This window comes from Somniosus microcephalus, chromosome 22, assembly GCF_052327205.1.
Source record: "Somniosus microcephalus isolate GS21.2 chromosome 22, FLI_Smic_1.0, whole genome shotgun sequence".
Classification (NCBI taxonomy): Eukaryota; Metazoa; Chordata; class Chondrichthyes; order Squaliformes; family Somniosidae; genus Somniosus; species Somniosus microcephalus.
The window spans coordinates 51,492,936-51,508,558 of record NC_141008.1 but is presented as its reverse complement, the minus strand read 5'-3'; the positions used below and the strand labels follow the sequence as shown (position 1 = coordinate 51,508,558).

At 45.9% G+C, this 15,623-nt stretch overlaps 1 protein-coding gene across 4 annotated transcripts in view; it reads left to right on the top strand.

Moving 5' to 3' along the window:
- The window catches only part of LOC147102299 (uncharacterized), a 146,089-nt gene that overhangs the window by 57,544 nt on the left and 72,922 nt on the right, over positions 1-15,623 (top strand). For all 4 annotated transcript variants that reach the window (XR_015073248.1, XM_085964702.1, XM_085964701.1 and 1 more), the window contains exons 12-16: positions 2,269-2,384; positions 4,911-4,954; positions 6,368-6,471; positions 7,202-7,373; positions 8,751-8,858. Coding sequence is in view for 3 of the 4 variants with exons in the window: in XM_085964702.1 (XP_085820828.1) it covers positions 2,269-2,384; positions 4,911-4,954; positions 6,368-6,471; positions 7,202-7,373; positions 8,751-8,858 (544 nt within the window). In the remaining variant the exon portion in view is untranslated. The remainder of the gene's footprint in view (positions 1-2,268; positions 2,385-4,910; positions 4,955-6,367; positions 6,472-7,201; positions 7,374-8,750; positions 8,859-15,623) is intronic.

The window sequence follows — 15,623 nt, the reverse complement described above, 5'->3', positions numbered from 1 at the left end:
GAACTGGGAAAAAGCAGGAAATGGAAAGCAGGTTTAGGGGCTGGGAAAAGGAGGAGGGGTTGAAAGAACAAAAGGGAAGGTCAGTGATAGGATAGAAAGCAGGAGAGAGTAAGAGACATTGAGCGACATTAAGAGATATTCAAGGCGAGGGGAGGTGGTAATGGGACAGATTAAGGAACAAAGGATGGCTCTAGATGAGGTGTGAATTGCGCTGGCAGAATGAAGGACAGCTGCCATGTGGGAGGGAAGAAGAAAAAAGGGGGGCCAAACAAAAAGTGTGGATAAAAAAAAGAATATATATATATATATGTGTTAGGGGCCGAGGTTATGATCTGAAATTGTGGAACTCTCTATTCCATTCTCCCAGTTTCTCCATCTCCGCCACATCTGCTCCAACGATGCCACCTTCCATACCAGTGCTTCCGACATGTCTTCCTTTTTCCTCAACCAATGATTCCCCTCTACTGTGGTTGACACGGCTCTCGACCGTGTCCGTTCTATCTCCCGCACTTCTGCCCTCACCCCTGCCCCTCCCTCCCGGAACCACGATAGGGTTCCCCTTGTCCTCACCTTTCACCCCACCAGCCTCCACATTCAATGGATCATTCTCTGCCATTTCCGCCACCTCCAGCGTGATCCCACCACCAAACGCATCTTCCCCTCACCTCCCCTTTCAGCATTCCATAGGGGCCGCTCCCTCTGCGACACCCTAGTCCACTCCTCAACCACCCCCAGCACCCCTTCCCTTTCGCCCGGCACCTTCCCGTGCAAGCGCAGGAGATGCAACACATGCCCACATGCCCTTACACCTCCCCCCTTCCCACTGTCCAGGGCCCCAAACACCCCTTCCAGGTGAAACAGCGATTTACTTGTACTTCTTGCAATTTAGTATATTGTATTCGCTGCTCACGATGTGGTCTCCTCTACATTGGGGAGACCAAACGCAGATTGGGTGACCGCTTTGCGGAACACCTCCGTTCAGTCCGTAAGGGGGACCCCGAGCTCCCGGTGGCCTGTCACTTTAATTCCCCGCTCCATTCCCGCTTAGACCTCACCGTCCTCGGCCTCTTGCACTGTTCCACGGAAGCTCAGCGTAAGCTCGAGGAACAAAACCTCATCTTTCGATTAGGTACTCTACAGCCCTCTGGACTCAACATAGAGTTCAATCATTTCAGATCATAACCTCAGCCCCTATCACATATATATTTCTTTTTTTTATCCACACTTTTTGTTTGGCCCCCCTTTTTTCTTCTTCCCCCCCACATGGCAGCTGTCCTTCATTCTGCCAACGCAATTCACACCCCATCTAGCGCCATCCTTTGTTCCTTAATCTGTCCCATTACCTCCTCCTCTCGCCTTGAATATCTCTTGATGTCTCTCAATGTCTCTTAATCTCTCCTGCTTTCTATCCTATCACTGACCTTCCCTTTTGTTCTTTCATCCCCTCCCCGTTTTCCCAGCCACTAAACCTGCTTTCCATTTCCTGCTTTTTTCCAGTTCTGACGAAAGGTCATCGACCTGAAACTTTGACTCTGTTTCTCTCGCCATGGATGCTGCCCTGGCCTGCTGAGTTTTTCCAGCATTTTCTGTTGTTATTTCGGATTTCCAGCATCCGCAGTATTTTGCTATCACACTAGGAGAACCTCCTGCTTTTCTAGTGTATGTGCTCAGAGCAGAACTCGGGGACATAAGTATAAGATAGTCACTAATAAATCCAATAGGAAATTTAGGAGAAACTTCTTTACCCAGGGAGTGGTGAGAATGTGGAACTCGTTACCACAAGGAGTGGTTGAGGCGAATAGCACAGTTACACAACAAGGGGAAGCTAGATAAACACATGAGGGAGAAAGGAATAGAATGATATGTTAATGGGGTTAGATGAAGAAGGTTGGGAGGAGGCTCGTGAGGAGCATAAACACGGGCAGTTGGGCTGAATGGCCTGTTTCTGTGCTGTAAATACGATGCAAGTCTTGGTGTGGAACCTCAACCTACAACCTTCTGACAACCACAACCCAGTGGTAAGTGTGGTATCAACTAAATAAAGTTAATTGTTCAGAAATGAGGATGTCCGCCTCAAAATGAAGGTGAGTTGGAAGGTCTGACTTCCTGCTTGGCTTTAGATTTGGCAAAAGCTGGGCATCCTGCATATATTATCAATCAATGGTCATTACAGACAAGTTCCAAGAAATGTACAATAAGAAAGAGGCTTCAGTGCCGGAACTGGTCCAATTTGCATTTAGTTGTTACTAAACATGTTTTTTTCCTAAGGTATTCTTTGTTCATGCCAGCCACCTATATACATTAGATATTCAAAGGTCTTGGATCCATTTGCAACAAGGTGGCCTACCATCTGATATTCCTGGATTGAACCAACTTAAATTGAGGTTAGAATTTTCTGGCATTTGTTTGAACCTAAGAGCATAAGAAATAGAAGCAGGAGTCAGCCATTTTGCCCCTCGAGCCTGCTCCGCCATTCAATAAGATCATGGCTGATCTTCTACCTTATCTCCACTTTCCTGCAAAATCCCCATATCCCTTGAGTCCCTTAATACTCAAAACTCTATCGATCTCTGTCTTGAATATACTCAGCGACTGAGTCTAAACAGCCCTCTGGGGTAGAGAATTCCAAAGATTCACCACCCTCTGAGTGAAGAAATTTCTCCTCATCCCAGTCCTAAATGGCTGACCCCTTATTCTGAGACTGTGACCCCTGGTTCTAGACTCTCCAGCCAGACGAAACATCCTCCCTGCATCTACCCTGTCAAGCTCTGTAAGAATTTTGTATGTTTCAATGAGATCACCTCTCATTCTTCTAACCTCCAGAGAATATAGGCCTAGTCTATTCAATCTCTCCTCATAGGACAATCCCCCCATCCCAGGAACCAGTCTGGTGAACCTTCGTTGCACTCCCATTTGTTTGGATAACACCCAGCCAGCAGTGTTTTATTTCAGGGATTGCTTGATCAGCACCGAGGCTAAATCCCAAATTCACTGGCTCACATTAAAGTTGATGCAGATGCACACACACTGCCTCATAACCTTTGTCACAGCAGAGGAGCTGTGGTGCAAAATGTCAGTCTCCGCGTGGCTTAAAACAACGTATAATACTGATATTTATCAAAACTTTCTATATGTCATTGTGTAAAATAGGGAGATGACTACTTTGCAAAGAAAATACCCTATAGCCCCAGCAGAATAAATTAGGCCTCCCCTGCCCTGGGCTTTCCCCCTTCCACCTCCCTGCTCGTATGAGACCCTCCCAAAAAACCCTCCCCACAAATGACCTAAGAGCCTCCTGCTGCCCGCCATCCTGCTGCAGCTGGCTGGTAGCATGCAAGTGAGGCCCAGGAGCTAAAACCGTCTGCACCTCGCTGTTGAGGTCGCGGGCGGGGTGGGGGGCGGTGGGAGGAGCTGTTTGTCGGTTGCCTCGATCCCCGTCCACTCGAAACCCGCTCCTGGTTAAGATTGGAGCTCTGCAAACGTTGCGTTTTCAGCATGGCCACTGGTTAATGGTCAGGAGCATTAACCTTGACTGATCTTTTATTTCCTTCTTCTCTAACCCGGCGGCAATAAACACCAACTGACCTTTCCGGTCTGTATGGTTCAGTTCCACACTGCGCTGTTGTGGGAGCTGTCAGCAAAACAACCTTAATGCGCAAAAGCAGGATCATTTTTCCCATGAGGTTGGTAGAGGCTGTATGGAGTTAATCGTGTGACACTGATTGTCTTCACACGCTACTGGGTAGTCAGCAATTTCAGATCATTTATCCTTTTATCATTTTAAGCACCTTGATTAGATCACCCCTCAACCTTATAAACTCAGGGGAATACAAGCCAAGTTTATGCAACTTGTAGGCTATCATCTTCCATTCTGATTGCGGTGTTTGGGATCCTCTTTCCTCCCTGCCCTCTTTGCTCCCCATCTAGTTTAAATGATTCTCTATAGATGCCTAAATGATATTTTACGAGGCTCCTCATGGTTCTTGGCCTAAGTGTAGCTCATATGTCCTATATCAGTTCTTTATGTCTCATAAACTATCCAGTTAACTTATGACAGTGGCATTTGTTTCTTAAAAATATGTTTTTATAAGATATGGGGAAAGAGCAGGGGAGTGGGACTGACTGGATTGCTCTTCGAAAGAGCCGGCGCAGACTCGATGGGCCGAATGGCCTCCTTCTGTGCTGTACTATTCTATGATTCTATTCTATTCTATTCTATAACCTCTGCCCCCATTTTTTGGGGCTGCACCTGTTGATGATTCTGCTATTCCCATTTACACCTCTTCCAGACCCACCTTTTGTTTCTTCACTTGTCCCATTACCACCTACTTTTGCCTTGCGCCACCATCCCTTTTATCATTCAGTCTCTCCTGCCTTCCATCCTATCACGGACCTTCCCTTTTGTTCTTTCCTCCCACCGCCTCCCCCCCTCCTATCCCTACCCCTGCATTTGCTTTAAAACCTATTACATCTGTAACCTTTTCCATTTCTGACGAAAGGTCATCGACCTGAAACGTTAACCCTGCTTCTCTCTCTACAGATGCTGCCTGACCTGCTGAGTACTTCCAGCATTTTCTGTTTTTATTTCAGATTTCCAGCATCCACAGTACAGTAATTTGCTTTTGTATATACTGGGCAGTTACTGTCCATTTTGAAAATGTTAACTATACTTTCCAAATCCATTTCAGGTGAGGTTTGGCAGACATTGTCATTTTAATTAATTTACAGGTCTACTTAGTATTTTCCCCAGTTGAATAATTTCCTCGTGTTTAATTTGTCTTTGAACACACTGGGATCTCTGAGCACCAACAGGGCTAAGTGCTCAATGATCCGTGGAATTCCTATGACTTTTTACTTAAAGTGAAATGCCCACTTTGATGCTAAATTTTATTGAAATATTGAATCCACAGGAATCTGTACGGACCATTCCCAAAGAACAAAGAGGCTTTGACAGGTACAGTCATTAGTTTTCACAATAATAATGTGTACTACTACAGGGCAATCATCCCAAGACAGGTGTGATTTAGAAAACGTTTTTAATGTGTACTTGCATTACTCTTTCTGTAATTTGTTTTATCAAATGCTGTTGTCTCCCTTGTAACACACACCATTTACAGACAAGGTGGATTGAACTGTCCTGGCCTCTGCCGGCACCTCTCTGAGCCAGTTACTCGGAGGTGTATTAGCGCAGGCTGGCTATGAGTCACTTGCTGTTTGCTCCACTCCCACTTTCTTTTGGAGAAGTGCCTAGTCTCTCTTGCTTGGCTCTTACAAACATACAAAATTGACAGGCAGGAAACAACCATCTGGTTCATCAAGCATGCTCCACGCCATGATGCCCGGAGCATCGTGACTAAACGCTTCCTCAGACAAACACCACCTCTTCGCCCCCCCCCCCCCCCACCCCACATCCCCTGCACAGATGCAAACTCTTGGGAGAGACAAAAAAACAAAGAGAAGAAGCCAGGGCCAAGAAGGGAAAAAATACTCTGGAAAATTCCTCTCCGACCCCCTCAGCCGATCAAAACCAGTCAAGGAGATCACACGGACAAAGTGCTATCTGTAAAAACACTTGCCTAGTATAAGATGCGGTCTCTACCCCAGTCAAGAACCGGTCCAGCTCCCTCTTGAAGGCGTACAGAGAGTCAGCACCCACCACACCAGCTGGCAATGTATTCCAGAGGCTCACTACTCACTGGGAAAAGAAGAACCGCCCAACATCCAGTCTAATCCTACTCGGGATAAGGGGTCAACCATTTAGGACTGATATGAGGAGATATTTCTTCCCTCAGAGGGTTGTGAATCTTTGGAATTCTCTACCTGAGAGGAATGTGGATGCTCAGTCATTAAGTATATTCAAGGCTGAGATGGATAGATTTTTAGACACTAGGAGAATCAAGGGATATGGGGATAGGGCGGGAAAGTGGAGTTGATGTAGAAGATCAGCCATGATCTTATTGAATGGCGGAGCAGGCTCGAGGAGCCGTATGGTCTACTCCTACTACTATTTCTTATGTTCTTACGTTCTTACATAGTTTAAACTCATGTCCCCTGCTCCTCCCCCATCTGTTAAACATCCTTACACCAACACGACTGAGATCGGCAACTCAATCGACTGGCAAAATCATGGGCACAAGCTCATATCCCGTCATTCTGAGATGACATGCCTTAGTTCTTGAACATGTTGAATAATCATTAATATTCTAAATCTGTGTGTCATAATGTTCTTCTATGTTGACCATCTCTTCATATTATACAGGTGGCCAACATTTTAGTGGTTTTAACCACTGCTTTTATTGAAACCGACCCTTATTTCAGGAGGGTTTAGTACTGTACCTCAGTTACGGTTTGTTTTGCTTGTATTTAGGCAGCAACAATGTCACAGATCCCAAAGACACACTGGGTGAGATCCTACCTATTGGACTAAAGAATATTTCAGTGAAACTAATTTTGCTGACATCCACATCAGAGGTAAATATGTTCATTTGGATATGAGATTATTATAGGTTCTAGTGATGGGGCAGAGGAGGAAAGAGGACTGATGTGGTTCATCACAACTTCATGTGGCTGTTGTGTTAACTGGAGGTGTGAGTCAGTGATAATGAGCCTGCTCCCTTTGAACAGGAGGGACTGGGCAATAATCGGGGATATATCCACAGAAGGATTAATTTAGCCAGTTGTTCATCTCTGCAAACCTCCACGGCAACATGTTCCTCTTTTCTAACTTGAAAATTAAATTTGTTTCTGTATTTATACTCATACTAGATTGGAATTAGTGTGAAACCCATAATGTGGTGGGATATGAAATTGTAACTGAGTAACATAATCGTGAATTCTAATTCCATAAAGTTAATGCTAAATTTCTGAGCTTGTGCTACCAGTGAGTCTCACCCACTGGCCGCGCATGTTGGGAACTCACGGCGTGCCAGCCACAGTTTTTCGTCCATTCATTTTAAAAGGCAAAAAACCGCATGTCTGCAGTTTTCTGATCTGCGCAGCTGTCGAACAAGGCTCCACTCAGAAAATTACTCCCTCTATCTTCTGTTTTGACTTAGTTCCTCTCCACGAGTTTTTAGGCTCTTTCAAATAGCGCAATTATGCAATGATGTTTAATTTTTTTGGCGCTTCAACATGGCTTAGTCTTCTAGAGTAGGGGAATGCAGTAGACTCTTCCTGACGCAGTGTTTGTGTTTTTCCTCAGGAGTGGTTGAAGGAATTTGAACCACTTGCTGTGAAGTTAACTGTTTCTATGTTCTATGGCAACTTGAAGTTATGCTCAAAGTCGTCTCTTTCAAAGCCAACCCTTTTGAATATGAGTAAGGGAACAACATCTAAGGAGGCAGCAGTGACTGAAGTTACCCTTAGGTTTGATGGTAAGCGTTAAATGTAAATGCTCCTTTGGTGACAAAAAACGTTATTTGTTGATGGCTTGTCTAGTGACTTTTTTTGAATCATTCTTTGAATGTAGACGTCGCTGGCAAAGCTTGCATTTATTGCCCATCCATAGTTGCCTTTGAGAAGGTGATGGTGGGTCCTCTTCTTGAACCGTTGCAGTCTATGTGGTAAAGGTGCTCCCACAATGCTGTTACATAGGAAGTTCTAGGATTTTGAGCCAGCGACAATAATGGAATGGCGATATGCGTCCACCTGGCCTCTATTGAGTCCCTTTCTATAGCAGTGCAGTTCATTTAGAGATTCAGCAGAATGGAAAATGCTTTTCAACATCCTACCTTTCTATCTAACTGATGCCTGATAACATTATATGTTACTAACATATCTGTGAGATGGGCTCATTCACGTGCAGGCATGTGGAGTTTCTGAACAGCACTGGCATTGGGGCACTGTACAGTGACCACTTTACTGGCTCCTGTGTGAAGCGCTTTGGGACATTTCTGAGAGGAACATAGGAAGGAATAGGAACAGGAGTAGGCGATTCAGCCTCTCAAGCCTGTTTTGCTATTCAATTAGATTATGGCTGATCTGTAGCTTAACTCCATCTACAGGAAACTTTTTTTTATCCGGCACCGACGGGACCGACGTGGTGCCAGTTCATCAAAAATTCCGGATAGCCGAAAGCTATAGTAAAAGATACGAGAGCTGAGAGCTCCGTATAAAGCAACAAACCCTGTTGCTTAGCAACAGGTTCAGAACAATGGCCACAAGTTCCAAGCGTCTCTGTAGCTTAGCAACAGCTGCAGCCACACCCTTGCACAGCAACAGATTGAGGAAGGCAGAAGTAAAACTTATCTGAACCTACTCCTGAATTTTGCCGGTTAACCGAGGTTTCCGGTTATTTAGGTGCCGGTAAATCGAAAGTTTCCTGGACCTGCCTTGGTGCCCTTACCTAACAAAAATCTATCAGTCTCAGTTTTGAAATTTTCAGTTGACCTCCAGCATCCACAGCCTTTTGGGGGAGAGAGTTCCAGATTTCCACTACCCTTTGTGTGAAGAAGTGTTTACTGACATCACCCCTGAACAGCCTGGCTCTAATTTTAAGGTTATGCCCCCTTGTTCTGGACTCCCCCCACCAGAGGAAATAGTTTCTCTATATCTACCCTATCAACTCCTTCACCTTTCAAAGATAAACACGATAAAGCCGCTATATAAATGCAAGTTCATTCTTTAAACATTCAAAGAATATTTCAAATGGTGAATTTTAAAGCTGATTAATGTCACAACGATTTCTTTTCCCATTTCATTGCTAACTAAAATAAGAAATAATTACTTTTTTTTTGTGTTTTCTCTTTCAGAAAGGTTTGAGTTTGAGTCGCTTGATCTATCCGAATTCAAAGTCATGAATTCAACTGAGGACCGACCATATGTCATTGTCAGACTGCTGTATTGTCCCACTGTGAAAGGTACGTGTGTTAAGAGGATCTGATTAAGAAAAGAAATACAATGTGATGATTCTTTTAAAATATTAGAGAAAATATATCACACTTTAGGTGTTGCATTTTGAAATGTGTCAGAAACTATATATAAAAAAAGAAAGGCAGCCATTTCAAGTTTTTTTCAAGCTTCTTCAAATTTGCAAACTTCCCTCACCTCACCAAACAGCAATTAAACTCTGACTGACCTCACTGTGTTTACTTACAGCATTGGACCTTTAAAGGAACAAGCTAACTTAAACACAGCTCAACCCTAGCAATAGAATAATACATTGTACGCTACATGGTATGAAGCTCCTAGCATCTGACTTACCTTGAGCTACATCATTGGTGATCTGCTAGTATATTGATATCAGCATTTGTCTGTTGGCCTATTGTCTAAATGTTTTTCAAAAAATTATAAAATGAAACCGAGTTTTAAAATATATACATATTTATATATATTTTCTTGCTCTCTTTCTTTGCCCATCATGACTACTTGACTTTGTTAGATCCGTGGTTCAGTGGATAAATAATTACACGGATGCGGTACATAAACAAATAACAGGTCTTTACTGGAGGAGGGTCATCTCTAGACTGGGGTACAGAGACATGCGCACAGCTTATATACCGGTGTGGTCACTGCCGGTACTACAGTATACAGGAGCTGTAAAAAGTAGTTCTGACTTAAAGCACATACACTACAATTCCTCCCTTTTTAGATTAATAATACCCCCTTAATATTCAAATAACAATTACATTTTTACATGTACATTCAATAACAAAAGTCCATTTATAGATTCAGTCTTTGGGGCGGCTTCCTGACCCTTTCGGGATAGCGCTTTTCTGGAGGTTCTTGTTCTTGGTGCAGAGGCGATTCTGACCCCCTTTCATCGGGTAGTTCATTGGGTTCCACTGCTACTGGGTCTGAAGTAGATACTACCGGTATGTCGGGTTCATCCCCAGGTACTCGAGACATGGGGTTGACGCATTCCTGTGATGCTAAGACCTGATCGACGTGGCGTCTCACAATGTTCTCCCCGACATCCACTGTATACATTAATGGCCCCTGCCTTGTACATATCGTTCCAGGTTGCCACTTCTCTGTTCGATAGTCCCGGGCCAAGACTGGTTGCTCTACATTGAAGCTCCTTGTCGGCTTCTCGTTGATGTGCTGGAATTGTTTGTCCTCAACATTTCTTCGCACATTCGGTCTGAGCAAGTCCAGATGAGATCTCAACCTTCGGTTAAAGAACATCATGGCCGGGGTCTGGTTGGTAACTGCATGTGTCGCGTTTCGGTAGGCTAATAAGAAATTGTCCATCTTATGCTGTAGTGGAATTTCCTCGTCGCACATGGCCTTTATCGCCTTCTTAAAGGTTTGTACGAACCTCTCAGCCAATCCATTGGTGGCTGGATGATACGGGGCGGATGTGTAATGCCTTACCCCATTCCTTTTCATTAATTTTTGGAACTCGTCGGACACAAACTGTGGTCCATTATCAGAGCAGATCTGCTCTGGCAACCCGTTTCTGGCAAATATGGTCTGTAGGACTGCAATCGTTTTCTCTGTAGTGGTTGAAGACATCTTTATCACCTCAGGCCACTTTGAATGAGCATCCACTGCTATTAAGAACATTGAGTCCATGAATGGACCAGCGAAATCAATGTGCACCCGTTGCCATGGAGAGGAGGGCCACTCCCATGGGTGTAGAGGGGCATGTGGTGGTGCATTTTGGACCTTCTGGCATCCTAAGCAGCTCTTAGTTAGGTCTTCGATTTGTTGATCGATTCCCGGCCACCACACAGAAGCCCTAGCTAGGCTTTTCATTTTCACTCCCCCCAGATGACCTTCATGTAGCTCATTTAGCACTCTCTCCCTTAACTTGGTTGGAATCACCACTCTGGATTCACACATCACTGTCCCCTGGCATACTGACAGCTGTTCTCTTCTGGATGAGAATGCTGGCAACAGTGAGTCGCCATGTGTTGGCCATCCCCTCACCGTCAATTCATATACCCGTGACAGCGTCGGATCATTGCGGGTCTCCTTCTCTATATCCGCGTTTGTTACTGGCAATCGTTCAATTATCGACGAATAAAATATCTCGATAGGGTCCACTGCTGGTGCTTCCTCCACCGTAGGCAGTGGCAGGCGCGATAGCCCATCAGCGTTCCCATGCTGTCTCGTGCCTTTATATTCTATTTCATATTGATTCGCCCCTAGAAACAGGGACTGTGATAATAATAATAACTTCCGGGAAGTTATGTCATCACTTCCTGTGAACTATGAACTATGAACTGTGTACATACCTCACTTCCTGTCATATGTCACTTCCTGTTGGACTGGTATAAATACTGGACTGTTCAGTATTGTAAGAGGCTTCTACCAGAGGCATGGTAAAGACCTCTCTTGTATATAGTGTGTTTGTAAGTTGCTTAAAGCTTACCTTAAAGTTACTTGATGTGTAAGACTCCTTTTCTTACATCAATTTAAGCAACTTAATATTTACACTCACAAATACTAGACCTTCGGACAAACTCGGAGTTAAGGATCCAGGGAACCACCCATCATGGAGAGAATCCTTAGACCTATTCGTCTGGACTTTGACCCGAATACACCAGCAGCTGGCAGGGTATGGAAGCATTGGTACCGTACTTTTGAGAATTTTCTGGATGAATGTGAAGCGGATGCTCCTACTAGATTGAGGATACTTATCAACTATGTGACCCCAAAAGTGTTCGAATATGTTGATGAATGGGATAATTACGATGAGGTGATTCGGGCACTTAAGAAACTGTATGCCAAGACTCCAAATGAGGTCTATGCTAGACATCTACTGGCCACAGCCCAACAAGGGCCAGGGGAATCGATTAACGAATTCCTTCAAGAACTTCGCAGGCTCAGCATAGATTGTAACTTTCAGGCAGCCTCAGCTGAGCTGTACCGCGAAGAAATGATTCGTAATGCTTTCATCTGCGGGATTGCCTCTCCATTTATACGCCAGCGTCTACTAGAAAGTAAAACACTTGAGCTACAAAAAGCTTTTGACTTAGCTTGTTTTTTGGATTTGGCAAAGAGAAATGCAGACCTCTATCAGCTGCCCAGATCTCGATCTGCTGCTGTAACTGCAACCAGACAATTCAAGCGGTCTCAGGTGAACCCTATCATGGGGGAATCTAATTCTGATAATTCTGATGAAGAAGAGGAGGATGACCCCACTTTAGCAGCCTCTTGGCAATCTAGGAGGGAATGCTTCTTTTGTGGAGATGCTTTTCACCCTAGGAAAACCTGCCCTGCTCGCAATGCAATCTGCAGTTATTGCAAAAAAAAAGGACACTTTGCTAAAGTTTGCCTATCAAGGGCCTCTACGAGGGCCAATCCAGCTAAGGCCTACCGTACTGCCCCAATTAGGGCCTATCAGGATGCTCCAGCTAGGACCTATCAAGCTTCCTCTCGAGCTCTCTCCTGAAGAAGCACACCGAGAGTTTTAGCCACTCTCTGTGCAATGACACCAATTACAGCTGCTTGCCCACAGAATCTGTCTCATGCAGCTACAAAAGTTTCAATTAAAGGGCATACCTTAGATGCCTTAATTGACTCAGGAAGTACTGATAGTTTCATTAAGGAACAGATTGTTGCGAAATTGAAACTACATGTCTTCCCATCGGACCAGGCAATTGCGATGGCTCAGTCATCACTGAATACCAGAATCCCCGGCTTTTGTATTGTTGATATGACACTTAATGGTCGCATGTATCCCTCCACCTGACTTTCGGTACTCAAGGACTTATGTAGTGATCTCCTCTTAGGGCTGGATTTCCAGAAACAGCATAAGAAACTCACTATTGAGTTCGGCGGCTGCGGAACAAAAGGTAGACCACAGCCTCCTAATCCTGCAGGAGGGAAGAATGTGATAATAATAATAACTTCCGGGAAGTTATGTCATCACTTCCTGTGAACTATGAACTGTGTACATACCTCACTTCCTGTCAGATGTCACTTCCTGTTGGACTGGTATAAACACTGGACTGTTCAGTATTGTAAGAGGCTTCTACCAGAGGCATGGTAAAGACCTCTCTTGTATATAGTGTGTTTGTAAGTTGCTTAAAGCTTACCTTAAAGTTACTTGATGTGTAAGACTCCTTTTCTTACATCAGGGACCATCTTTGTAACCGCTGTGCAGTCATTACTGGCACGCCCTTCTTAGGATTAAAGATGGAGACAAGTGGTTGGTGGTCAGTCAGCAAGGTGAACTTCTGTCCATGCAGATAGTGGTTGAATTTTTTTACTCCCCATACTAGGCTGAGGGCCTCCCTGTCAATCTGGGCGTAGTTGCACTCGGCTGAGGTTAGTGACCGAGACGCAAAGGCTACTGGCCTCTCCAACCCGTCTGGGAATTTGTGCGACAGCACCGCTCCAATGCCGTAGGGTGATGCATCACATGCCAAACGAATTGGTAGTGCTGGGTTGAAATGGGCCAACACCTCTTTTGATGTGATCAATTCTTTACACTTCTGGAAAGCTCGCCTACGTTCGTCATCCCAATTCCATGGTACCCCTGTTTGCAGTAGGGTGTTCAGCAGGTGTAATACCGTAGACAAATTTGGTAAGAACTTGTGGTAATGGTTTACCAGCCCGAGGAACGACCTCAGTTGTAACACATTTTCCGGCGCTGGAGCCTTGACTACTGCCTCTATCTTGTCAGGGGACTTATGTAACCCCTCTTCATCGATGATGTGGCCGCAATACGAGATCTTTTTCTGGAAAAACTCGCACTTGTGGCGATTAGCTTGATGCACTATCAATTGCTACAAAAGACTGGAGATTGAGAAAGTAATAAACAGGCTTTTATTACCAAAGAACAGAGCATGCCTCTTGTGGTTGCCTGGTATCCAAAAGGGCTGGAGGCTTCTGAGCAGCGACCTTTATACCCAGCCATGAGGGTGGAGCCAGGGGCGGAGTCAGCTGAGGCATGCACAGACAAGTACAACAATATGCAAGAGTGAACAACAGTACTAACAGTGAACAACAATACTAACAACAGTGGTTTACCACATTCACCCCTTGTTTAGAATTGAGTCCGGCGGGGTGAAGTGCACTAAAAATTCGTGTACTGAAGTCTATCAGGAGGCCTTGTAAGCCGTCCTGAGCGTCGCAGCAGCGGCGGTGATGGTGCAGCATCCAATGGTGAACCCGGTGTCTCGTTCAGAGGAGGTGTAGCAGGTGGCGGACCCTGGGGCTGCTGCATGCCGTCTACAGGGGTCAGAGCATGGGTAATGGGAGGTAGCAATGGTGGTCTCTCAGAGGCACCCGAAGGTGCGAGGTCTCGTGCGGGGACTGTGTCCTGGGGGTAGGCAGGAGTAGCGGTGGGTGGCGAAGAGGGTGTTTCAGGAGCACCTGCAGGTGCGAGGTCTCGAATGGAGACTGTGTCCTCCCGCCCGTCCGGGTACACCACGTAAGCATACTGCGGGTTGGCGTGGAGGAGGCTCACCCTCTCGACCAGGGGGTCCGCCTTATGGGTCCTCACGTGCTTCCGCAGTAGGACGGGACCTGGAGAAGTCAGCCATGTTGGTAGCGAAATCCCCGACGTGGACTTCCTGGGGAAGGAGAACATTCTCTCGTGAGGAGTGGCATTGGTGGGTGTACAGAGCAGCGACCGAATGGAATGGAGCACCGCAGGGAGGACCTCCTGCCAGCGGGAGGTCGGAAGGCCCTTAGATTTTAAGTTTAAAAGGACTGCCTTCCAGACTGTCGCATTCTCCCTTTCCACCTGGCCGTTACCCCGGGGGTTGTAGCTGGTGGTCCTGCTTGTAGCAATGCCTCTCGCGAGCAGGTACTGCCGAAGTTCGTCGCTCATAAAAGATGAGCCCCTGTCGCTATGGATATAGCTAGGGAAACCGAACAAGGCGAAGAGGTCATTCAGACATTTAATGACCGTGGTACTGGTCATGTCCGAGCAAGGGATGGCAAACGGGAAACGGGAGTACTCATCAATTATATTGAGGAAGTACACATTGCGGTCAGAGGAGGGGAGGGGCCCTTTAAAATCGATGCTCAGCCGCTCGAAGGGGCGCGTGGCTTTGATCAGGCTCGCTCTGTCTGGCCTATAAAAATGCGGCTTGCACTCGGCACAGATCTGGCAGTTCCTGGTCATGGTCCTGACCTCCTCGATGGAGTAGGGCAGGTTACGGGATTTGATAAAATGGAAGAACCTGGTGACCCCCGGGTGGCAGAGGTCATTGTGGAGGGTCTGTAGCCTATCAACCTGCGCGTTGGCGCACGTACCACGTGATAGGGCATCTGGGGGCTCATTGAGTTTCCCGGGCCGGTACAAGATATCGTAATTGTAGGTGGAGAGTTCGATTCTCCACCTTAAGATCTTGTCATTCTTGATTTTGCCCCGCTGCTTATTATGAAACATAAAAGCCACTGAACGCTGGTCAGTGAGCAGGGTAAATCGTTTTCCGGCCAGGTAATGCCGCCAATGTCGCACGGCTTCCACAATGGCCTGGGCCTCCTTTTCGACAGAGGAGTGTCGAATCTCGGGGCCCTGGAGGGTCCTTGAGAAAAAGGCCACGGGTCTCCCCGCCTGGTTAAGGGTTGCAGCTAGGGCAAAGTCGGATGCGTCGCTCTCCACTTGAAAAGGAAGGGACTCATCCACAGCGTGCATTGTGGCCTTCGCAATGTCTCCTTTTATGAGAGTGAAGGCTGCACAGGCCTCTGCTGTCAGGGGGAAGGAGGCGGACTTGATG